The 24946-nt window shown below is 43.1% G+C and overlaps 1 protein-coding gene across 3 annotated transcripts in view; it reads right to left on the bottom strand.

Moving 5' to 3' along the window:
- Positions 1–24946, bottom strand: part of PAMR1 (peptidase domain containing associated with muscle regeneration 1) — a 56218-nt gene that overhangs the window by 27997 nt on the left and 3275 nt on the right. For 2 of the 3 annotated variants that reach the window (XM_073541815.1, XM_073541816.1), the window contains 2 exons: positions 13761–13937; positions 10744–10872 (listed from right to left, as the gene is read on the bottom strand). In XM_073541815.1, the coding sequence (XP_073397916.1) occupies positions 10744–10872; positions 13761–13937 (306 nt within the window). Of the gene's footprint in view, positions 1–10743; positions 10873–13760; positions 13938–15765; positions 16114–24946 lie in introns of those variants that run through there. The other variant, XM_073541814.1, reaches the window with a different exon arrangement.

Below are 24946 nucleotides of genomic sequence, written 5' to 3' on the forward strand. Positions count from 1 at the left end.
ATTATATAGGAGCTGCATTTTACTAAACCCGAGGGGCTCCTCGTATGGAGGTTAATGTCACAGTTCACAAAGGGTTGTTTTTACTATAAATAACCCAAAACCCAAAAATATGCAGCGAAGGCGAATTCCGGAGTCTTCCCCGGTGATAGCGGCCCCCGGTGTTTGCTCATTACACTCAGTTTCCCAGGGAACTGACAACAGAAATGTGACATCTGTGCCGCAGCGGACAGATCTGCCGTCTCCTCCGCCACGAAAAGTTCATTTACACTGCTGGAAAAAAAGCGCATACGGCGGCACAGATGCCAGCGCGCGGCGCTCTAAAGCTATTTTTTAGGTGGGGTTCATAGAGGGACGTTACGGTTGACATGCGATGAACCCAACGCGTTCCAGGGCTCAGAGCAGAATTTTGCTTGGGCATTTGCAGCAATGAAAATTTTGCAAAACGCGCCAAAAAAATTGGCGCCGACGCGATAACATCTACTTCCATAGGTTGTGCCTTGGGTATGGTGGGACAAGCTGGAAGAGACGGACTGCGAGCGGAGGGCGCCGGGGCAGCATGCACTCCCACTGACCCTGCAGGCTGTACCCCAATCCACCGGCTGATCCAACGCATTTCGGTATATGCAATTTGTAAAAGCTAGAAAGCCCGACAGTCTCTGGCAGATATGTAGTGGTGGAATCGTCTGTCCTAAATGATGCCCCGGGGTCGGTGGGGCATCCTGCAAGAGAGCAACGCCAACTGACGGCACTGTAGAAGTTCGCGCGCTCATTGATTGATCCAGTGACACTAACCAACCAGCTCAGCCAACGCGTTTCAGTGCATACAATTTTAGAGCTTTAGTCCTGAGAGCATGACAAAAACTAGATAGCACGGCAGTCTCTGGCAGAGATATAGTGGTGGGACAGTCCGTCCTAGATGGTCCCCTGGGGACAGAGGCACATCCTGCAAGAAATAGAAGAATGCCAAGTAAGGACACTGGAGAAGTGTGCGCCCATTGATCAAGTGGCACAAAGCCAATCCTCCTGCTGACTCTCTTCCTTGGAAAGAGCACTCTGACAGGCTTGAGAGTGCAAGGTTAGAGGGTCCAAATCAGAGGAAGAGAGTTAGTGGCTTAGTGCCACTTGGTCTAAAGGAGCAATAACTTCTCCAGTGCCCTCAGTTTCTTGCAATTTGTCCCACTGTACATGGGGGAACTTTTTAGGAGGCGCTCCTCCACTTCTTCTGCCATCACATTTCTGCCAGAGACTTTAGATTTCTAATTTTCAACGTGGTCTCAAAAGTGGCGCTAAAAAGTGCAGGCAGTGAAACGCGTCGGATCTGACGATGGATTGGGTTAGAGCCTCTCGGTCAATGGGAGTACGTACTTCCCCAGTGATCTCAATTTGTGATCCCTTTCTTGTACCATCTCCCACCATACCCAAGGCTGACTAGCACTGTAAGAGGGGGTCTCACACTTTTTACAGAGTAGACATTTTTGGGGAAATACAAAAAGCACAGAATAACAAATATGCAAAAATACCCTGCAGTAAAAAATATGACAATTATCAGCAAGTGCTGGTAAAAAGATGACAACAAATACAGGGTATTTAGTTGATACATTTTTTTGCAAAAAAGTGTATACCAAGCCACTCCACCTCGTCAAGGTAACCCTTAATGGGTTTTTAATCCTTTTTTGGGCAAATTTAGCATTGCATTAGTGTAAAAAAAAAATTGTGCAGATTGCAACATTTAATTGTTGTCCTAGCAGTCATCACATTTATCAACGGCTTTTTACTATATAAGAGGACATCTATGTTACAGTTAGACGACCCTGGTAGTCCAGGAGTTTTGCTAGGCTTATGACAACCCCTTTAAATCCCAGCATACGTAAAGCGCATACTTAGCAACTTTTGTCAATGATGCACCAAGATATAGACTTGCAAAACCTATTCCCTTATCCATGCCCCTTCATACACATCCCCAGCCCCTGAGGAGTATCCTGGTGGGAAATCACTAGAAATCTCCTGGAAGCTCTGGTTTTCTGAAGGTTTAAGGTAGATTTTGGCGGAACCCATGAGATTTACCAACTCTTCTGGGATATCTCTCCTCTTTTCCTGATCGTCTCCTGAACATTTCAGGAGAGAAGGCAAGTGTGACTTAAAAGGGGTTTCTAGATCCAATTTTGTAGCCTTTGTCAAATCGATCAGTAAGAGTCAACTCCTAGCACCCCTGCCAGTCAGCTGAATGAAGGGGATGTGGCGCTACATGAGGATGCCACATACTAAGCATAGCACCATATATTTAGTAATGGCTGAGCTTGATAATGTAGATCACTGAACCTCAGTCCTATTTAAGTGAATGGGACTGAAGTGTAAAGCCAGGTTTAGCCACAAACATTTATACCAAGCGGTTTGTAAATCCAATATGCATTATCTGTAATAGCAATCACCAACCAGTGTGTATAAGGGGAATAAGCGCTCCTTAGAACTTTTAGAAAGTAGAATTTCCCTTTAGGGTCAAACTTCCATCAGGGGGTTAATAGAATGTTCTGACTCTTGGTTTCCTTCCTTGCTCTTTTGTATATCTGATGGCAAAGTGACAGCTATTTACTTAAATGCCCAGAGAAATGCCAGGGGGAGCAGACGGGCAGATGCAGGAACAGTCCCGGGAACAGAACATCCCAGTCCTCCTCTCACCCCACGCCAGCACATGGAGTACGGACTAACCAGCGGCCTGATCAAGCATCATTAGCTGTTAGAATGTACGGCAATTAAAAAAAATCCTTCTGGTCGACCAAGATGGAGAAAAAGCCGGATTACTTACCGGTAATGCTCTTTTAATGAGTCCACGACAGCACCCACTGGAGGTATCGGATCCGCCCATTTGGAACAGGAAACCCTACAGGAAAGATAAAAGGGGCGGTCCGCCTTTCCTCCTCAGTTTTACGTTTCAGAGTACCAGAAGGACCGCCAAGGATTAGGCAATGTTCTCTTATTTTAACATCTTTCTTATCCATTATTTGGTAATACTTTAACTATTGATATCTTTAGGGGGGGAAGTGAACGGGTGCTGTCGTGGACTCATTAAAAGAGCATTACCGGTAAGTAATCCGGCTTTTTACTCTTCGCCACGACAGCACCCACTGGAGAGATTCCAGAGACCATCACCTGGGTGGGACCACCGTGCCAAGGATAGTCCTGCCAAAGCTTAAGTCAGGGGTTGATGAAAGATCAAGTCTGTAGTGCTTATAGAAGGTAGAAGGGGATGACCAAACTGCTGCCTTACATATAGTTTCAATCGGAACATCTCCCTTTTCCGCCCAAGAGGTTGCCATTGCCCTGGTGGAATGCGCCCTGATGTTCCCTGGAGGATCTTCGTTTTTTGCGGAGTAGGCTAAACGAATGGCCTCTCTGATCCACCGGGAAATGGTGCTCTTCGTGACTCCATACCCCTTCTTACAGCCCTGAAATGAAACAAATAGGGCCCTACTCTGCCTCCAACTGTTGGACCTCTCAATACATTTTAGGACAGTTCTTTTGACGTCCAGAGTATGGAACCTCTGCTCTTCCGGAGTAGAGGGATTTTTATAGAAGGTTGGGAGGAGTATCTCCTGAGATCTATGGTATTTTGTTGCCACTTTTGGCAGGTAGGCAGGGTCTGGTTTTAATACCAATCTGTCTTGGTATTCTTGAAAAAAAGGTGGATCTATTGACAAGGCCTGAATATCACCCACTCTACTAGCTGAGGTTAGTGATACTAAGAGGGCCATTTTAAGTGCTAAGTATTTGAAGGGTATTGTGTCGATCGGCTCAAAGGGGTCTACCGTTAGGGCGTCTAAGACCAGATTTAGATCCCATGTAGGGACGGAGGGTATGTGGATTGGAGCTATTCGTTCACATGCTGTAATGAAACGAGTTATCCACTTGTTGCCTGCTATATTATGGCCATATAGTGCTCCTAATGCCGATATTTGTACTCTCAGTTTATTTACTGCTAAGCCTAAGTCTTTCCCCTTCTGCAGAAATTCCAAGATTGGGATTATCGGAACTTCTGTTGTATGAGGTACTGTATGGAATTGAAGAAATTTTTTCCATATTCTAATGTAAATCTGGGTCGTGGACTGTTTTCTACTTTGTAGTAGTGTAGCAATTAAGGACTCCGAGAATCCTCTTGTCCTCAATAACTGCCTCTCAAATTCCACGCCGTCAAGTGCAAGCTGAGCACTTGAGGGTGGAAAAAGGGGCCTTGGGAGAGTAGATTGGCAGTCGGAAGGACCCAAGGATCTGTTATCGACATAATCTGCAGCCACGAAAACCACGGTCTTTTTGGCCAGAACGGTGCTATTAAGATTATTCTTGCTTTGTCGTCTCTGATCTTCCGAATTACTTGAGGTAGGAGGATCAATGGAGGGAACGCATACGCTAGGTTGAAATTCCATGGAACTAGAAAGGCGTCCAGTATGTTTGGGTGATCTGACGGAGATAGGGAGGCAAAGGTTTTTATCTGCCTGTTCTCCCTTGTGGCAAAAAGATCCACCTCGGGTTGTCCCCATGCGGCTACTATGTCCCTGAAGACCTTCCGATTGAGGCACCACTCTCCTTGTCGTAGAGTGTGACGGCTTAGGAAGTCTGCCTTTTGATTGCTCTCGCCTCTTATATGAAGGGCCGAGAGGGACAAAAAATAGTTTTCTGCTAAGTTTAAAATTTTTGCCGCTGAAGACATCAGAGTCTCTGATCGAGTTCCTCCTTGTCTGTTTATATATGCCACTGTGGTGGTATTGTCCGACAGGATCCTTACATGCTTCTGTTGGAGCTGCGGAAGGAAGTTGTATAGAGCATAGAACACTGCAGTCAGTTCTTTTAAATTAGATGAGTAATCACATTCCTCTTTACTCCACCTTCCCTGATAAAATCCATTCTCCATGTGGGCTCCCCAGCCCTGGGGACTGGCATCGGTGGTTACAATACAGGATGGAACTATAACCCATGGGACTCCTGAACATAAATGGTCATCGTCTAACCACCACTCTAGGGAAGTCAAGACTTCTTGTGACAGGGTTATTTTGCTCTGTAAATGACCACTATGTCGCTTATCCTCCTGGAGGATCTGGCGTTGTAGTGTACGGACATGGTACTGGGCCCACCGGACTGCCGGGGTGCAAGAATTTAGTGATCCTAATAGTGACATTGCTCCTCTTAAGGATACACGTGGTTTATCTATAGCTGCTTGTATTTTTTGTTTTGTGACGATGATTTTTACCTGGGGTAGTAGACATCTCTGGGTCAAGGAATCTAGTTGAAATCCTAGAAATGTCTGGAGAGATTGCGGATCGAGTCTGGACTTTTGGATATTGATGATCCAGCCAAGGCTCTGAAAAGAGGAGACTGCGTCAGTCACGCGTTCAGTACATTGTTTGACTGAATTCCCAATTACTAGGAAGTCGTCTAGATATGGTACAATTAGTGTGTCCTTTTGGCGAAGGTAGGCCATCACTTCTGCCATCACCTTGGTAAATATTCTTGGTGCCGTGGAAAGCCCGAAGGGCATGGCCGCGTATTGGAAATGACGAATCCTTCCCTCGACTTCCACTGCGACTCTTAGGTATTTCTGGAATCTGTTGTGTATAGGGAGATGATAATAAGCATCTTTTAAATCAATCCCTGCCATTACGCAATTTGGGAAAAGAAGCTTTATAGTGGATCTAATCGATTCCATTTTGAACTTATAATTTTTTATAAATGAATTTAGCTTCTTTAAATTAATAATGGTTCTAAATGTACCGTCTGGTTTAGACACCAAAAACAGGGGAGAGTAAAACCCTCTACCCTGTTGTTCCTCAGGGACGTCAACTAAAACTTTTTTAGCTAGCAGGACTCGAATCTCGAGTTCGAGAGCCTTTTGCTGAAGTGAGGAATTAAGGCGAGTTATAACAAAGAACTCATAGGGGATTCGAAGGAATTCAATCTTTATTCCTTCCTTGATTATATTCAAAATCCATGGGCTTAACGTAATTTGTTCCCATTTGGTAAAAAAAAATTTTAATCTGCCCCCAACCGGTGGGTCTAAATTTTTAATTTTTTTCTCTCCTATATGTTGGCCCTCTGAAGATGGTACCCTTCTGCTTTTCGTCTTTCGTGGCCCATCTCGTTCTGTCCGATTGTCTTCTTCTCCCGAATGGCCGTCTTTTAAAGGTTTTCCTATAAAACGGAATGGGAGAATCACTGAAGGCCTTTTTTCTTTCTTTTGCCTTGGCGAGAATTTCGTCTAAGGCTTTTCCGAAGAGGAACTCACCCTCGCATGGGGTTGCACTAATTTTGGACTTTGATTGTGCATCCCCTTTCCAGCTTTTTATCCAAAGCGCGCGTCTGGCGTTATTCACCAGGGCTGCCGACCTTGCTGCCAGTCTTAGGGTGTCCGCTGAAGCGTCTGCCATAAAGGCAGCTGCCCCTCTTATCAACGGGATGGCTGCACGCAGTTTCTCCCTTGACACTCTTTGCTCAATCTGCTGGTCTAATTGATCTAGCCATACCAGCATTGACCTAGCAGTACATGTGCTGGCTATTGCGGGTTTGAATACCCCGGTGGTGGACTCCCAGGACCTTTTGAGCGAAGATTCCGCCTTTCGGTCCAATGGGTCTGCTAACAATCCTGCGTCCTCGACCGGGATCGAGGTTTGTTTGGAAGTGGAGGATATGACAGCGTCCACCTTTGGTATTTTAGACCATTTTAATAGATCTTCATCAGTGAACGGGTACTTCCGTTTTGAAGCGGATGGGAGAAAACCCCTCTGGTCGTGTTTTGTGTTTTTCCCATTCCCTTTTGATGAGATCTTTAATTGCCGGTATCACCGGAAATGATCTCCTCTTTTTTTCTGCCAATCCCGCAAACATAATGTCCTGCGCGGTCTGGGCTCCCCTTTCCTCTAAACACCCCATAGTATTTCTAACCGCTTTTACCAGGTTATCTACGCTGTCCAGAGGAAAACATGCGCGTCCTTCCGCCTCCGAGGATGATGATGAGGACGTGGATGCGGAGCCTGAGTTTAACTCCTGTTCTTCCTCTGACTCTGAACTAACAATAACCTGTTTTCTATGCCTGGACTCTGCGGGAGTGCTGGCGCGGTTGATGGCTTGTATTTCCTCCCTAATTATGGCTCGGATATCCTGAGAAGATATCGTCGGCCCTTGCCTGGTCTCTTTAATGCATTGTTTGCAGAGTTTTTTGGGGTAGGAGTCAGGGAGAGGCTCTGAACATAATGCACATTCTTTATGTTTTGTTTTTCCTTTTTTCTTTGACGGTTCAGATGGCTGAGACGGTTTGGATCGGGTTTCTGCTGCCTCGCTCCTGCGGGCAGTCTCCGTCCTGGCGCTGCGGTCCCTGGTGGAGTTGCCCCCAGCTGAATCCCCTGCTGGGGTCTGCGACTCTGCGGGGGACGACATGTTCCAATGTTGCAGCGCTGCAGCGCTGTTTTATCTGTATCGTTATCGTAGCCCCGGAAGTCGCCCTGTCACAGGGCGCATGCGCCGCGTCATCGCCATCTTACCCCGGAAGTTCAACCATTACTTCCGGGGTATGGGAGCGTCGGGCGCCGGCCTGCTCCCGCGCCACCGCTATTAACACACGCGGCTCGCGCGCACATGGCCTCACCATCCACGCTATACCCCCACCGATGGGGATGGGGGGGGGGGAATCTCCCGGATGCCAGACCGGCGCGCTCCCTGGTAAGACCGGGCGGCCCTCCCCGGACCCGGCCATTACCACTATGCCACCAGACGAGGGGGGAGGCGTCAAACGGAGTCTCCCCCGACGCTGCCTCCGGACCGCAGCCCCTGCCGTTCCCGAAGAGACCGCACAGGCGGATGCATGGCCCAGGTAAGATCCTGCAGGATCCTGCTCCATTTGGAACAGGAAACCAAAAACTGAGGAGGAAAGGCGGACCGCCCCTTTTATCTTTCCTGTAGGGTTTCCTGTTCCAAATGGGCGGATCCGATACCTCCAGTGGGTGCTGTCGTGGCGAAGAGTAAAAAGTCTAATTATCTGCAGTAATGCAAGACAGCAAATAAAGTGCTTCACGTTTTAAAGCTTTAAAGCGAAGAGGGCACCGGGGGGTTGTGTGTATTGGGTTGTCTCACCGCTCCTGAGCATTTAGACTTATGCATACATAACCGAGCACAATATACAGGAGTATAGCAAAAAAATGGAAACAAACGCAGACCTGACTATTTTATAACAATGTTATTATCCTAACCTTAATCTTAATTCCAGACCTAATCTTATCCCTAAATTTAAACTTAATCCTAATACTAACCCTAACCTTAGCCCCAGCCTTAACCATAGCCCCAGGTCAAACATTTGCCCCAGCCACAACCCAATCCCTAACTCTATCCTTAGCACTAGCCCTAACCATAACCCTAATTTTAAAACTCTAGTCCCAACCCTAACTCTACAGTAGTCTTAAATCTAACCTTAGCCTGAGCCCTAAGCCAAGCCCTTATTCTATCCTTATCCCAGCCCTAAACATAATCCTAGTCTCAGCCCTAACTCTAACTTTAGACCCAGCCCTAACCATAGCCACAGCTCTAACCTTGGCCACAGCCCTAACTCTATCCTTAGTCCTAGTTCTAACCATGGCCTTAACTCTAATCCTAGTCCTAACCAAAGCTTAGCCCCAAAACTAACCTTAGCCCCAGCCGTAACGTTATCCCCATCTCTAACATTTGCTCCAGGCCTAACCCAAGCCTTAACTTCATCCTTAGCCCTAACCATAACAATACCTCTAACTCTAGTCCCAACCCTAACTCTAGCCCTAAATCTAACCATAGCCCCAGCTCTAACCTTGGCCACAGCCCTAACCCAAGCCTTAACTTTATCATTAGCCCTAGTCCTAACCATAACCCTAACTCTAACCCTAGTCCCAACCCCAACTTTAGCCCTAAATCTAACCTTAGCCCCAGTGCTAACATTTGCCCCAGATTGACCCCAAGCCCTAACCATAATCCTAACTCGAACCCTAACTCTAGTCCTAACTCTATCCTTACTCCTAGTTCTAACCATAGCCCTACCTCTAACCCCCTAGTTCTAACCAAAATTTAGCCCAAAATCTAACTTTAGCCCTAGCTCTAACTTGAACCTCAGCCCTAGCACTAACCATACCCGTAACTCTAACCTTAGTCCTTCCTATAGCCTTAGTTAGTGTTAGAAAAAGAGTGTAAATATGTAGAATTACTTAAAAATGTTATTTTTTTTTACACTTTTATAAGTTTGAGAAATCTTTATCAGCAAGTCTCTGATCTCACAAAATTACAAGTGAGAGGAGAAACAGAGCTGCAGGAGAACTCAGCGCCGCACATGTGCAGTGCTGTAAATCAAATAAAAATACCAAACAGATAAAAAATCATCATATAAACTTCACTGGGGATTGTAGCAATGAATGTGTGATTTTTTTTCTTTTATTTTCTTGTGGTATCTTATAATCCCCCCACAGTTCCCCCTTATATGTATTCCATACAGTGTTCTATTTTATTAGTAATGTAAAATTGACAATATTATTGCCTGCAATACTGATCATCGGTCACAGGAGGCCACTGTTTCCCCTGTCACTATTCGATGACTCTGACTTAAACTGGTTTGTGCAGGATTCGGCTTAAACTGGTTTGTGCAGGATTCGGCTTAAACTGGTTTGTGCTGGATTTTGATTCTGATGCAGCGACCACAGTTCTGTGAGGAGACATAGAAATGGCGGCTGTGTTCGTCGAGACCGGTGTTGTGATAAATGGACTCTCTGGTTCTGCTGGTGGGAACTGCAGTTTTGGCAGAACCCGAAGGAGCCCCAGGCCAGGGGACAGTGCAAGCATTTAGGAGGACGTGCCTGACATGAAGGGGTTGGTTCGGTGGCCATTTTAAGAGGGCGAAAGCTGGTGGAGAAGGACATGTAATGTCTCCGTCAAGCGCCATATAAGGAGCTGAAATCCCCAGCATCCGACATCCGTGTCGCACCCGGAGGGCCCTCCAGCAAGTCAGCTGTGGCACCACGCACCGGTTAGAAGCTCGACATCCCTTGGTCAAACAGCCATCGTCCAGGCGACCTCCTCTCTGCAACGACATAGCGATCAGACACAGGCCGTGAGCTCAGGTTCACCGTAAGGATTATGGTGGGAGCGTGCATGTGGGAGTGTGCATACACACACTGTTAGTCTTGCGCCAACCTCAGACGGGCAGATACAGGAACGTGAATGCCTCAGTGCCCATCAGACTCAGCTTGCTGAACCACTAGAGACTTAGAGACAACAGCATTAAAGGGGATCTACCGAGGTATACAGAGGTGATCCGAGGAGCAGCCCACTCACACGATCCTGAGTGACGCAGCGCTCTGGTCCTGGTCAGTTCTGACGGATCTGTGTAAATTACCCTCTCACATTTTGTTGGTTGGTGGAAGCATAATCAGTCTGAGTTTAACAGTAAAAGTTGATTTGACAAGTTTGGTGTTTCCTGCTTTTCTTGTCCACGGCTTCACAGAATGCTGAGGAGCTTACTCCAGTACACGGTTTCCACCATCACTCCATGCCTTTGATAGATGTGCATTTTTTTCTAAATGCATGATGCCTTCAGTGAAACATGGTGGTGGCAGTGTCCTTATGTGGGACTGTATGAGTGCTGCTGTTGTCATGTTTTTCTTTTTTTTCTTGTTGTATCTTGCAATCCCCCCACCCGTCCCCCTTATATGTACAGTATTCCATAAAACTGGTCAAGTAGAGAGTACTTACTCATGCAGTCTCCACCATACCAGCCAATCCGACAATCAGAGCAGTATCTGCCCTTCACGTAAAAGTCGTCCAGTGAACCGCCCCACGATCCATTGTTACAGGACTTACAGTTATCAAATATAGAGCATCCTGTAAAAAGTCAAGGCAGTATCATAGTAGTTATATTATGTATATAGAGGCAGTATTATAGTAGTTATATTCTTGTACATAGGAGCAGTATTATACTAGTTATATTCTTGTACATAGGGGCAGTATTATAGTAGTTATATTCTTGTACATAAGGGGCAGTATTATAGCAGTTATATTCTTGTACATAGGAGCAGTATTATACTAGTTATATTCTTGTACATAGGAGCAGTATTATAGTAGTTATATTCTTGTACATAGGGGGCAGTATTATAGTAGTTATATTCTTGTACATAGGAGCAGTATTATAGTAGTTATATTCTTGTGCATAGGGGGCAGTATTATAGTAGTTATATTCTTGTACATAGGAGCAGTATTATAGTAGTTATATTCTTGTACATAGGGGCAGTATTATAGTAGTTATATTCTTGTACATAGGAGCAGTATTATAGTAGTTATATTCTTGTACGTAGGAGCAGTATTATAGTATTTATATTCTTGTACATAGGGTGCAGTATTATAGTAGTTATATTCTTGTACATAGGGGGCAGTATTATAGTAGTTATATTCTTGTACATAGGAGCAGTATTATAGTAGTTATATTCTTGTACATAGGAGCAGTATTATAGTAGTTATATTCTTGTACATAGGGCCAGTATTATAGTAGTTATATTCTTGTACATAGGAGCAGTATTATAGTAGTTATATTCTTGTACATAGGGGCAGTATTATAGTAGTTATATTCTTGTACATAGGGGCAGTATTATAGTAGTTATATTCTTGTACATAGGAGCAGTATTATAGTAGTTATATTCTTGTACATAGGGGCAGTATTATAGTAGTTATATTCTTGTACATAGGGGCAGTATTATAGTAGTTATATTCTTGTACATAGGGCCAGTATTATAGTAGTTATATTCTTGTACATAGGAGCAGTATTATAGTAGTTATATTCTTGTACATAGGGGTAGTATTATAGTAGTTATATTCTTGTACATAGGGGCAGTATTATAGTAGTTATATTCTTGTACATAGGAGCAGTATTATAGTAGTTATATTCTTGTACATAGGAGCAGTATTATAGTAGTTATATTCTTGTACATAGGAGCAGTATTATAGTAGTTATATTCTTGTACATAGGGGCAGTATTATAGTAGTTATATTCTTGTACATAGGGGCAGTATTATAGTAGTTATATTCTTGTACATAGGGGCAGTATTATAGTAGTTATATTCTTGTACATAGGAGCAGTATTATAGTAGTTATATTCTTGTACATAGGGCCAGTATTATAGTAGTTATATTCTTGTACATAGGGGGCAGTATTATAGTAGTTATATTCTTGTACATAGGAGCAGTATTATAGTAGTTATATTCTTGTACATAGGGCCAGTATTATAGTAGTTATATTCTTGTACATAGGAGCAGTATTATAGTAGTTATATTCTTGTACGTAGGAGCAGTATTATAGTATTTATATTCTTGTACATAGGGTGCAGTATTATAGTAGTTATATTCTTGTACATAGGGGGCAGTATTATAGTAGTTATATTCTTGTACATAGGGCCAGTATTATAGTAGTTATATTCTTGTACATAGGAGCAGTATTATAGTAGTTATATTCTTGTACATAGGAGCAGTATTATAGTAGTTATATTCTTGTACATAGGGCCAGTATTATAGTAGTTATATTCTTGTACATAGGAGCAGTATTATAGTAGTTATATTCTTGTACATAGGGGCAGTATTATAGTAGTTATATTCTTGTACATAGGGGCAGTATTATAGTAGTTATATTCTTGTACATAGGAGCAGTATTATAGTAGTTATATTCTTGTACATAGGGGCAGTATTATAGTAGTTATATTCTTGTACATAGGGGTAGTATTATAGTAGTTATATTCTTGTACATAGGGGGCAGTATTATAGTAGTTATATTCTTGTACATAGGGGCAGTATTATAGTAGTTATATTCTTGTACATAGGGGGCAGTATTATAGTAGTTATATTCTTGTACATAGGGCCAGTATTATAGTAGTTATATTCTTGTACATAGGGGTAGTATTATAGTAGTTATATTCTTGTACATAGGGGGCAGTATTATAGTAGTTATATTCTTGTACATAGGGGCAGTATTATAGTAGTTATATTCTTGTACATAGGGGCAGTATTATAGTAGTTATATTCTTGTACATAGGGGTAGTATTATAGTAGTTATATTCTTGTACATAGGGGGCAGTATTATAGTAGTTATATTCTTGTACATAGGGGCAGTATTATAGTAGTTATATTCTTGTACATAGGGGGCAGTATTATAGTAGTTATATTCTTGTACATAGGAGCAGTATTATAGTAGTTATATTCTTGTACATAGGAGCAGTATTATAGTAGTTATATTCTTGTACATAGGGCCAGTATTATAGTAGTTATATTCTTGTACATAGGAGCAGTATTATAGTAGTTATATTCTTGTACATAGGGGCAGTATTATAGTAGTTATATTCTTGTACATAGGGGCAGTATTATAGTAGTTATATTCTTGTACATAGGAGCAGTATTATAGTAGTTATATTCTTGTACATAGGGCCAGTATTATAGTAGTTATATTCTTGTACATAGGGGGCAGTATTATAGTAGTTATATTCTTGTACATAGGGGGCAGTATTATAGTAGTTATATTCTTGTACATAGGGGCAGTATTATAGTAGTTATATTCTTGTACATAGGAGCAGTATTATAGTAGTTATATTCCTGTACGTAGGAGCAGTATTATAGTATTTATATTCTTGTACATAGGGTGCAGTATTATAGTAGTTATATTCTTGTACATAGGGGGCAGTATTATTGCACTACTTTTTAGAGACATAAGGCATAAATATTGTGGTTTGATACCTGGGTGTATAAGGCAGGAGTCACACTCATGGTCTTCATTCCGACAGCACGGGATGGTATACCCCACCTTCTCATTGCCTCCCGGACACACACACTCCACCTGATCATATTCACAGCAGTCTCGGCACATGATATTCCACTCAGCTCCTGGGCAGTTTTCATTTATCATTGTATATTCTGGGGTAAAAAAAACAACAACTTTATGTTCATTGACTTTCATAATGTGGAAGAATTGTGCAATGAAGGAAATTACCAAAACCTTACAATCTGGATCCAAAAGAACAACAGTTTGCGGCATTGCTTTTCAGCTTGTGCTGCGTACACTGTGACTTTTAGTACTGAAAAGTAGGCTAGATGTTTTCTCTTCTTCCAGTTGATGGGTTCCTCCATTACCCTCCTTGACTTTTACAACTTCTTGACAATCTGCAGAGTTTGCTAATATACAGATCCCATGGATGTAAAAATGGCGCAGAACTATGTTAGTTTTCTCCAGTTAATCCTAATATCACAGAAAAGAATGATAAACTCGGCTCTGCTACATTGATTCAATCTCTTGCTTCCGGTCTGCAGTTGTGCTGGATTGTCACAATTTTCTGGATTATCAGATGCCGGATTAACAGAATCTCACTGTATATCTAAGTGCACATAGGTGTGAAAGTTTATACAAATTTGACTGCAAAAAAATGTAATTCAGGCACTAGGGAGTTAACGAAAGCTGGACGGAAACTAACAGAGTAAATAAACTTTTTTTTTTTTTTTTTTTTAGATAATTTTGTCCAGCATGTAAACTTTGTAAATCACTTTATTATAGGAATGTCTTCAAACCCCGGCTTTTCCCCCAGTTTATTTACCTGTTTTGATATCTGGATGTATAATTTGGAGTACAGATGATGGCAGTGATGGATCAGCTCAGCAAACCGTGCCCTCCTCCGAGTGTTCTGCTTATCACAACATCTTATCCCCAGAGTCAGTGAGACACTGGTGCTGAGCTGATCCATCACTGCCATCATCTGTACTCCAGAGGAGTACACTGTGCATCTAAAGGCAGAAAATAAAGTGGGAAAAGGCCCGGATTTGGAAATCACTTGCATGCAAATTTTTTTTTTTTTACAACAATGAAGAAATACTTCCTAATAAAGTTTTATAACTCTCCATGCTGGACAAAAACATTAAATAAAAGTTTAGGTTGCTTTTTTTTTTTTTTTTTTTTTTTTTTTAAACATTCAGCAATGAGATCCATACTGTATATGTTCATCCTTCAGGGGGTGCCATGTATGGGAATATATAGATCCCCATCTTTAATGACACTATCCCGGAGTTTTTCCATGGGGCGACACAGGTCGCACGGCCATAAATCACTGTTTGCCTCTGCTACATCTCCTCGTATGAACGGGGGTCAAGATATTGCGACTGCGACAAGAAAATCGCAAAAATCCAACTTTGTCGCGGCTGCGATCTCCTGTGGGTCGCAACGTGACCCCATTCACCTGCATTGCATCAATTTGGATGGACGTCAGTATTTGTGGACAAGCCATTGTCAGCAATGTGAAAGCGGCAAAGTGAGAAAACAAAGTTTCTATTACTCGTTAGACACTTGCTTTTTTTTTTGCCTTGAGAATTCCGAAACACGTTGGTGTGATAAATAAAACCTCGCATACACTCTCCGGATCTCATCACATCACAATAATTTCCACGTTGCCATACTCACTGTTAGTAATGTTAGTTCATTTCATAGATTTACCCCAAAACAGCGCCTCTTCTGGCCATGAGTTGGTATTGCAGTTTTGAAGTGGAAGCAATACCGGGTACAGGCTATGGACCAGAGTGGCGCTATTTCTGGCAGAAAAAAAATACACATATCCTTTAAACGCACCCAATTTTTGTGACTTTTGCACGATGCAAGTGAAAGTATCTGTCACTTTAGGGAAAAAAAAAATCCCCCCTCTCCTGTAACTCAGACCTTACAGAAGGCTGGCATCCCCCCGACATCACAGCTGGTACTCACTTGAACCCCAGGGGTGGGCAGAGATGTGGAGGGAGCAGAGGTAGAACAGAGTCAGACTGGTCCTCCCAATCATGGTCGTGGTGATCATGGTCGTGGTGATCATGGTCGTGGTGTACAGGCGCGCCGCATACATTCAGGGTCTCCTTCTCTTCATGCTTGCAGTGCCGGGGTCTCAGGTTTCACACTTTCTATCATACAGGCAGTGCACCCTGACTGGGGTCTTCCAGACTACGTCACCCCAAAAACACTCAGTTAACTCTTGGTGGCCCAGAGCAGACAGCGGTGGGGAATCCCAAGCAATGCGGCGTCCCTACGACCCTGTACTCACTACTGACAGTAGCAGGGGGACCGTGCAGATCCCTCTGAGCCCAACAAGACGGCTACGTGCTTCAGACCCCCGTCCTGACCTGGCATGGAGTCTGGAAAAAATTCCCGGCTCGGTGTCCAATACATGTGTTTGTAATAACATACATTCCTCAACATTGACGCCATCCCAAAAACTAATTAGATATTAACTAATTTATAGAGTGCGGAACTGTGACATTAGTTACAATGGGACATTCCCGGGATGGAAACTTATAAACAAGCCGTGTGACGGGGGGTCCTCCCAGGTTTGTCTAATCGTCCATTAGGGCTCATTCCCTCCAGCGCTCCACTTTTATGGCATTTTAATATAGATCTGACTCTATTTTACTCTTAAAAGAAAACCTGTCACTTGGCTTAAATATCTAACGTCATCATCTGGTGTAAACGCCGCCGTTCTCCGGAATCCGGCGATGTTTTTCTTTTGTTCCTGCGCCTCTCCGTTCCTGAGATATGACCACCCTTCTTTTTTTGTGTATAAATCTAGCATCTTGACAAATGGGCGTAGTCCTCGTGATCTTAATTCAAGGACCACACCCACTTGGCTAGCAAGATTAAATGTATATACATGGAAGATGGGATCATATCTCAGGAACCGAGAGGCGCAGGAAGAAAAGAAAAACGTCGCCAGATTCAGGAGAACAGCGGCATTTACACGAGGAAAAAAAAATACAAATTTATGGCGAGTGACAGGTCCTCTATATGCAATGTAATAGTAGAGGGGTCAAACACTTTAGCAATCTATCTATAGATGAGAGATAATAGATGGATAATAGATAGATAGATGATAGATAGATAATAGATAAATAGATAGATAGATGATAGATGATAGATAGATAATAGATAAATAGATAGATAGATGATAGATAATAGATAATTAGATAGATAATAGATAGATAGATAATAGATAGATGATAGATAGATAAATAGATAGATAATAGATAAATAGATGATAGATAATAGATGATAGATAGATGATAGATAAATAGATGCTATCTTATCTATCATCTATCATCTATTATCTATCATCTATTTATCTATTATCTATCATCTATCTATTATCTATCTAATTATTATCTATCTAAATAGATAGAGAGCTAGATAGCATCTATTTATCATCTAATTATCTATCTAAATAGAGAGCTAGATAGATAATAATTAGATAAATAGATAGATAAATAGATGCTATCTTATCTATCTATTTATCTAATTATTATCTATCTAGCTCTCTATTTAGATAGATAATTAGATAGATGATAGATCGATAATAGATAGCATCTATCTAATTATCTATCTAGCTCTCTATTTAGATAGATAATTAGATAAATAGATAGATAGCTGATAGATAGATAGATAGATGCTATCATCTATCTATTATCTATCTATCATCTATTATCTATATATTATCTATCATCTATTATCTATCATTTATTTATCTATTATCTAATTATTATCTATCTAGCTATCTATTTAGATAAATAATTAGATAGATAATAGATAAATAGATAGATATTGTTTAAAAATTTGAGGTTTTCTTATAAAATAAATTCCTGAACCATTTTCCTTAGAACAGGCCAAGAAGTTATAAGAATTGGAAAATATCTTTTTTTCATCCCAAAATACAGGAGAACAATGCGGTTTGTGAGAATCACTCTGACAGCTGTGAGGAGCATTTCAGACCGCTGGAAGCTTTACAAGGTGACCGCCGCACATCAGAGATTCCCATTTTCGCCATGCATACGTCTATAATGAAAAACACAGAACGCGAGGAACTGTCCATATGTAATACTAGGAAACACCCGGCTCACCAAGGGGGAGAGCTACCAAGAAGGATGGGATGGGGGTTGGGGGATTTAAAATGCTCCTGAAACTTTGAACCTCACATTTAGGAAAGAGTTGTGCGTGGACTCATATCTCTGTAGATGCTCCAGATTTTAAAAGAATACAAAACCATGATGGCAGTTTTTCCGAAAAAACAGTGCCACTCCTACCCACAGGTTATGTCTGGATTTGCAGCTGAGGTGCATTGCTCCACCCCTGTAGGGGCCTTTCTACAGCCCCCTGAATGTCTGAGTACTGAAGACCTTCTCTGCTGCGTTGCTGATTTAATAGTAGAGACCACCCAAGTTGTTCCCGGAGAAATATTAAAAGAAAGTTTTGCACGTAGCCAATTATTTAGGGGAGGTGATACGGATGCTCCGCCCCTGAGGAACAATTTTACGAAAGAAGATCCAGAGCTCTGCTGCCCCTTGTGGCCAGAAAAAAGCATTTCTCCTCCGGAATATGCCCTTCTACAGATACTTCTCCCAATGGCTTAGTAAGATGCTAATGTTTCTTTTCAATTGTTTCCCGTGTAAAAACAAGAATGTACTTTTCCCTTCCTTTTAGGCTTCTCCATATCTAAATTATGATCACCCTGTAGGACGGGTAGACTGGTCTGCAGGACTGTACCCTATTCTGCAGACTGTCTCCATCTGTAGCATGTTTCTTCCCTCCCCGGACTCCACAAACCCCCAGTACAGACCTCATAAGCTGGGATCCCACCTCTGGGTCATCTGGCCTTTGTCGGCCAGTGGACCGAGTTGAGGAAAAGGTCTGATAAGCAAATTATGATCACCCCGCTGGACAGGTAGCCCGGCCGGCAGGACTATACCCTATCCTGTAGACTGACTCCTTCACATGTAGAGGGTTTTTTCCTCTGTACTACACAAAACCCTCAGCACAGAATAGATGTCATAAACTGGGATCCCACCTCTAGTAGCCCATGGACATTCCAGTTTTCATCCTTTCACCCCCTACAGTGATCTGTCATTTGTGGGCCGGTGGAGCGAGTTGACGAAAAAGGTCAGAACCAGAGAGTTGGGAACAACTGTAGATTTGGAAGTCATAAGCTGAGATCCCACCTCTGGTAGCCCATGGACATTCCAGTTTTCATCCTTTCACCCCCTACAGTGATCTGACCATTTGTGGGCCGGTGGAGCGAGTTGACGGAAAAGGTCAGAACCAGAGAGTTGGGAACAACTGTAGATTTGGAAGTCATAAGCTGAGATCCCACCTCTGGTAGCCCAGGAACATTCTGGTTTTCATCCTTTCATCCCCTACAGTGATCTGACCATTTGTGGGCCGGTGGAGCGAGTTGACGGAAAAGGTCAGAACCAGAGCATTGGGAACAATTGTAGATTTGGACTTCATAAGCTGGGATCGCACCTTTAGTAGCACAGTAACATTCTGGTTTTCATGCTTTCACCCCCTACAGTGATCTAGCCTGTGTCAGCTGGTGGAGTGAGTTGAGGAAAAGGTCTGATATGCAAATTATGATCACCCCGCTGGACAGGTAGCCTGGCCTGCAGGGCTATACCCTATCCTGTAGACTGCCTCCTTCACATGTAGAGTGTTTTTCCACTGGACTCCACAATCCCCCCAGAACAGATGTCATAAACTGGCAACCAATCTTTAGTAGCCCGGGGACATTCCAGATTTCATCCTTTCACCCCCTACAGTGATCTGCCATTTGTGGGCCGGTGGAGCGAGTTGACGGAAAAGGTCAGAACCAGAGAGTTGGGAACAACTGTAGATTTGGAAGTCATAAGCTGAGATCCCACCTCTGGTAGCCCATGGACATTCCAGTTTTCATCCTTTCACCCCCTACAGTGATCTGACCATTTGTGGGCCGGTGGAGCGAGTTGACGGAAAAGGTCACAAACAGAGCGTTGGGAACAATTGTAGAATCGGCTACAAAAAGCTTAAACAGGAAAGTAGCCAGGTTCAAGCACAGGGGGCCAGCTGGAAAGTTTTTGAAACTTTTTTTTTTGGTAATGCAATTTACATTTCTAATACCAGCGGCCGGCAACAAGATATTGTGCTAGACGGTGAGGGTCTGGGACAAGTACTTTCCACGTCCCAGACGCTCAGACACAAGGGTGGGGTACCCCATGTGATGGCTTCCAGAGACTACATTAAACCGCAAAGTGATTTAGTCACATCCTACGGCACAAAAAGACTCAGCGGCCCCATATCCAAGCTAAATGTCTGCAGGTCTGAAGATGTCTGATGAGATAATAGGGCTGTGATGTAACGAGGAGCCTGGAATGCAGACATTTTACCCATTCAAGTCAACGAACTGATCCAAAGTCAGCGGGTTTGAGAGGGGTCCCACAGCTAAGATCAGAATGGGCCCCTCCATTGTGGTGCGAAGTTATGCAACTTAGGAGGGAGGCGCCTGGAGTTTGCCTCCACTTATTGGTCCCTCTGAAGAGAAGAGTCCTGCATAGGCTCTTGTAATAGAAGGGCTTAGATGCCAACCTTCAGGAGCCTGTGCTGCGGTGCATGGAATAGGGTGCCTCGTATTATGGACATGAATGGTTCAGAGTGTGAGGCTGCAATACTAGTCATAGCCATAGACAAGGGGGGGTGCTGTTTCTAGAAGAAAGCAAATTTTGCATTTCATTTGGAAATCAGGGTTCCAGAGTCTGGAGGAAGAGTGGAGAGGCCACAATCCAAGCTGCTGGAGGTCTAGTGTGAAGTTTCCACAATCAGTGCTGGTTTGGGGAGCCATGTCATCTGCTGGTGTAGGTCCACTGTGTTTTATCAAGACCAAAGTCAGCGCAGCCATCTACCAGGACATTTTAGAGCTCTTCATGCTTCCCTCTGCCGACAAGCTTTTTGGAGATGGAAATGTCATTCTCCAGCAGGACTTGGCCCCTGTCCACACTGCCAAAAGTACCAATACCTGGTGTACACACAACAGTATCACTGTGCTTGATTGGCAGCAAACTCGCCTGACCTTAACCCCAATAGAGAATCTATGGAGCATTGTCAAGAAGAAGATGAGAGACACCAGACCCAACAATGCAGACAAGCTGAAGGCTGCTATCAAAGCAACCTGGGCTTCCATAACCCCTCAGCAGTGCCACAGACTGATCGCCTCCATGCCACGCCGCATTGATGCAAAAGAAGCCCCGACCAAGTATTGAGTGCATTTACTGATCATACATTTTAGTAGGCCAACATTTAAGATTTTAACCCCTTGCTGACATCTGACGTATTATTACGCCGATGTCGGTATCCCTATCCCTATGCAGCGGTGAGCCCACATCTTTCCCGGGACATGTCAGCTGTTCAAAATAGCTGACATGTGCCTGCAATAGCCACGGGTGGAATTGCGATCCACCCGTGGCTATTAACTAGTTAAATGCCACTGTAAAACTTTGACAGCAGCATTTAAATGGTGCTTCCGCCATTGGGCCAGAAATACGCGCATTGCTGACCCCCGTCACATGATCGCGGGTCACCGGTGTGCCGGACTGCTGTGAGCGCCACCCTGTGGTCGGCGCTCACAGCACGTCAGTAATTCAGCTACATAGAGGCGATCTGCTCGTCGCCTCTATGTAGCTGAGCCGATTGGGTTGTGGCAGCTTCTAGTCTCCCATGGAGGCTATTGAAGCATGGCGAGAGTAAAACAAACGTGTTTAAAAATATAAAAAAAATAAAAAAAAACTATAAAAGTTCAAATCACCCCCCTTTCGCCCCATTCAAAATAAAATAACATTAAAATCAAACATACACATTTGGTATCACTGTGTTCACAATCGCCTGATTTAACAATAAAAAAAAGATTAACCTGATCGCTAAACGGTATATAAACGCCAGAATTACCTTTTTTTGGTCGCTGCGACATTGCATTAAAATGCAATAACGGGCGATCAAAAGCTCATATCTGCACCAAAATGGAATCATTAAAACGTCAGCTCGGCGCGCAAAAAAAATAAGCCCTCGCCCAACCCGATATCACGAAAAATGGAGACGCCACAGGTATTGGAAAATGGCGCAATTTTTCTTTTTTTTTTTTCTTCACCATTTCAATAAAAAAGAACCTAGACATGTTTGGTGTCTATGAACTCGTAATGACCTGGAGAATCATAATGGCAGGGCAGTTTTAGCATTTAGTAAACCTAGCAAAAAAGCCAAATAAAAAAACAAGGGTGGGATTGCACATTTTTTTTTGCAATTTCACCGCACTTGGAATTCACTTTTTGTAATGAAGAACTGAAATAAATTCACTTTTTGATGATATTCTAATTTTGTGAGAAGCCCCTGTATATAAATTGGCATTGATTCTCGGCACCCCAGAAGTTCTGCCATCAGCTCTCTTGATTTTTCCATCAGGTCGTTTTCCTATAAAACCTATGAGTCACATAGAAGAGAATAAACAGCGACAATGAGTCTTCCAGGCTCCTCCAAGACAGCGGGGAGATAATCCTGGAGATGGCGTTTTGCATTTTCATTCTGTGGCCATTTAGGAATTAGATTGCGGCTCTGAAGGATGAACGGAGCCGATTATTACCGACACTTTACAGGAAATCCTCGGAGCGAGACAGAAGATCCAGCGGCAGAAAATATTAATCAGTAATTTATTTGTGGTGTTTTCCTGAAGAAGTCATAAAGATTCCGAAACGCGTAGAGTAAACCACCAGAGGTTTTTCCAACCCTAGGTGGATTTGTTAACCCCTGTCACGTGGTGAGCGCCGCTGATCGCAGCCGGGTGTCAGCTGATTATCACAGCTGACACCCGGCACAATGTGTCAGGGGCGGTCACAGACCGCCCCCGACACGTTAACCCCTTGCACACCGCGATCAAACATGATCGCGGTGTACCGGGGGTTAAAGGGAAACATCGGCAGGGAGGGGGGCTCCCTCCGTGCTTCCCTGAGCCCCCCACAGCAGCGCAATGTGCAGCGCCGCTGCGGGGGTCTCTTTCCCTACAGGCCCCCAGATCCAAGATGGCGATGGGGGCATGTAGGGAGCTGACTTCCTCACTGTCTGCAAAGCGCAGGCATGAGGAAGTCTGCAGCAGTGCCTGTGTCAGATCGCTGATCTGTCACAGTGATCTGTGATGTGACAGATCAGCGATCTGTCACAGGACAGTGATGTCCCACTTGGGACTATGTAATAAAGTAAAAAAAAAAAAAAAAAAAAAAAAAAAAGTGTAAAAATAATTTAAAAAAAAAAAAAAAAAAAAAAATCGCTAAATAAATTAGTAAAAAAAAAAAAAAAAAATATTCCCCAATAAATTCATTTTTTGAAAATAACAAAACACAATAAAAGTACACATATTTGGTATCGCTGCGTCCGTAACGACCCGCCCTATAAAACTGTCCCATTAGTTAACCCCTTTAGCGAGCCCCTTAAAAAATAAAAAACGAAGCAAAAAAATAATGATTTATTATCATACCACCGAACAAAGTGCAATAACGCGCGATCAAAAAGACGCATATAAATATCCATGGTACCGCTGAAAACGTCATCTTGTCCCGCAAAAGAAGGGCCGCCAAACAGCATCATCCGCAAAAAAATAAAAAAGTTATAGCTCGCAGAATAAAGTGATGCAAAAATAATTATTTTTTATATAAAATGGTTTTCATTGCAAAAAACCGACAAAACATAAAAAACGACCTAAATGAGGTATCGCTGTAATCGTACTGACGCGAAGAATAAAACCGCTTTATCAATTTTGCCGCACGCGGAACGGTGTAAACGCACCCCCCCAAAAGAAATTCATGAAACGCTGGTTTTTGTTCATTCTGCGTCCCAAAAATCGGAATAAAAAGCGATCAAAAAATGTCACGTGCCCAAAAATGGTACCAATAAAAACGTCAATTCGTCCCGCAAAAAATAAGACCTCACATGACTCGGTGGGTCAAAATACAGAAAAATTATAGCTCTCAATATGTGGTGATGTAAAAACTATTTTTACAATAAAAAGCGTCTTTTAGCGTGCGACAGCCGCCAAACATAAAAACCGCCATAAATAGTAAATCAAACCCCCCGTTATCACCCCCTTAGTTAGGGAAAAATAAAATAAAAAAAAATGTATTTATTACCATTTTCCCATTAGGGTTAGGGGTGTGTTGGGGTTAGGGTTGGAGTTAGAATTGGGGGTTTCCACTGTTTGGGCACATCAGGGGATCTCCAAATGCAACATGGCGTCTGATCTCAATTCCAGCCAATTCTGCGCTGAAAGAGTCAATGGTGCTCCTTCCCTTCCAAGCTCTGCCATGCGCACAAACAGTGTTTTACCCCCACATGTAGGTATCAGCCTACTCAGGACAAATTGCACAACTACTTTTGGGGTCCAATTTCTCCTGTTACCCTTAGGAAAATAAAAATTTTGTGGAAAAAAATGATTTTTTTATTTTCACGCCCGGGCGTTATAAACTTCTGTGAAGCACTTGGGGGTTCAAAGTGCTCACCACACATCTAGATATGTTCCGTGGGGGGTCTAGTTTCCAAAATGGGGTCACTTGTGGGGAGTTTCAATAGTTTAGGTACATCAGGGGCTCTCAAAACGCACATGACACCCGCAGACCATTCCATCAAAGTCTGCATTCCAAAACGTCACTACTTCCCCTTCCGAGCCCCGACGTGTGTCCATACAGTAGTTTTCTCCCACATATGAGGTATCAGCATACTCAGGACAAATTGGACAACAACTTTTGGGTCCAATTTCTCCTTGTACCCTTGGGAAAATGAAAAAAATTGGTGACTAAAAGATCATGTTTGTGGAAAAAATACGATTTTTGTATTTTCACGCACGGGCGTTATAAACTTCTGTGAAGCCCTTGTGGGTTCAAAGTTTTTACCACACATCTAGATAAGTTCCTTGGGGGGTCTAGTTTCCAAAATGGTGTCATCTGTGGGGGGTTTCTACTGTTTTGGTACATTAGGGGCTTTCCAAACGCGACATGGTGTCCGATCTCAATTCCAGCCAAAAACGTCAAATGGCGCTGCTTCCCTTCCGAGCTCTGCCATGCGCCCAAAT

The sequence above is a fragment of the Dendrobates tinctorius genome, unplaced genomic scaffold (assembly GCF_039654945.1).
Source record: "Dendrobates tinctorius isolate UK_male_01 unplaced genomic scaffold, ASM3965494v1 ptg000124l, whole genome shotgun sequence".
NCBI lineage: Eukaryota > Metazoa > Chordata > Amphibia > Anura > Dendrobatidae > Dendrobates > Dendrobates tinctorius.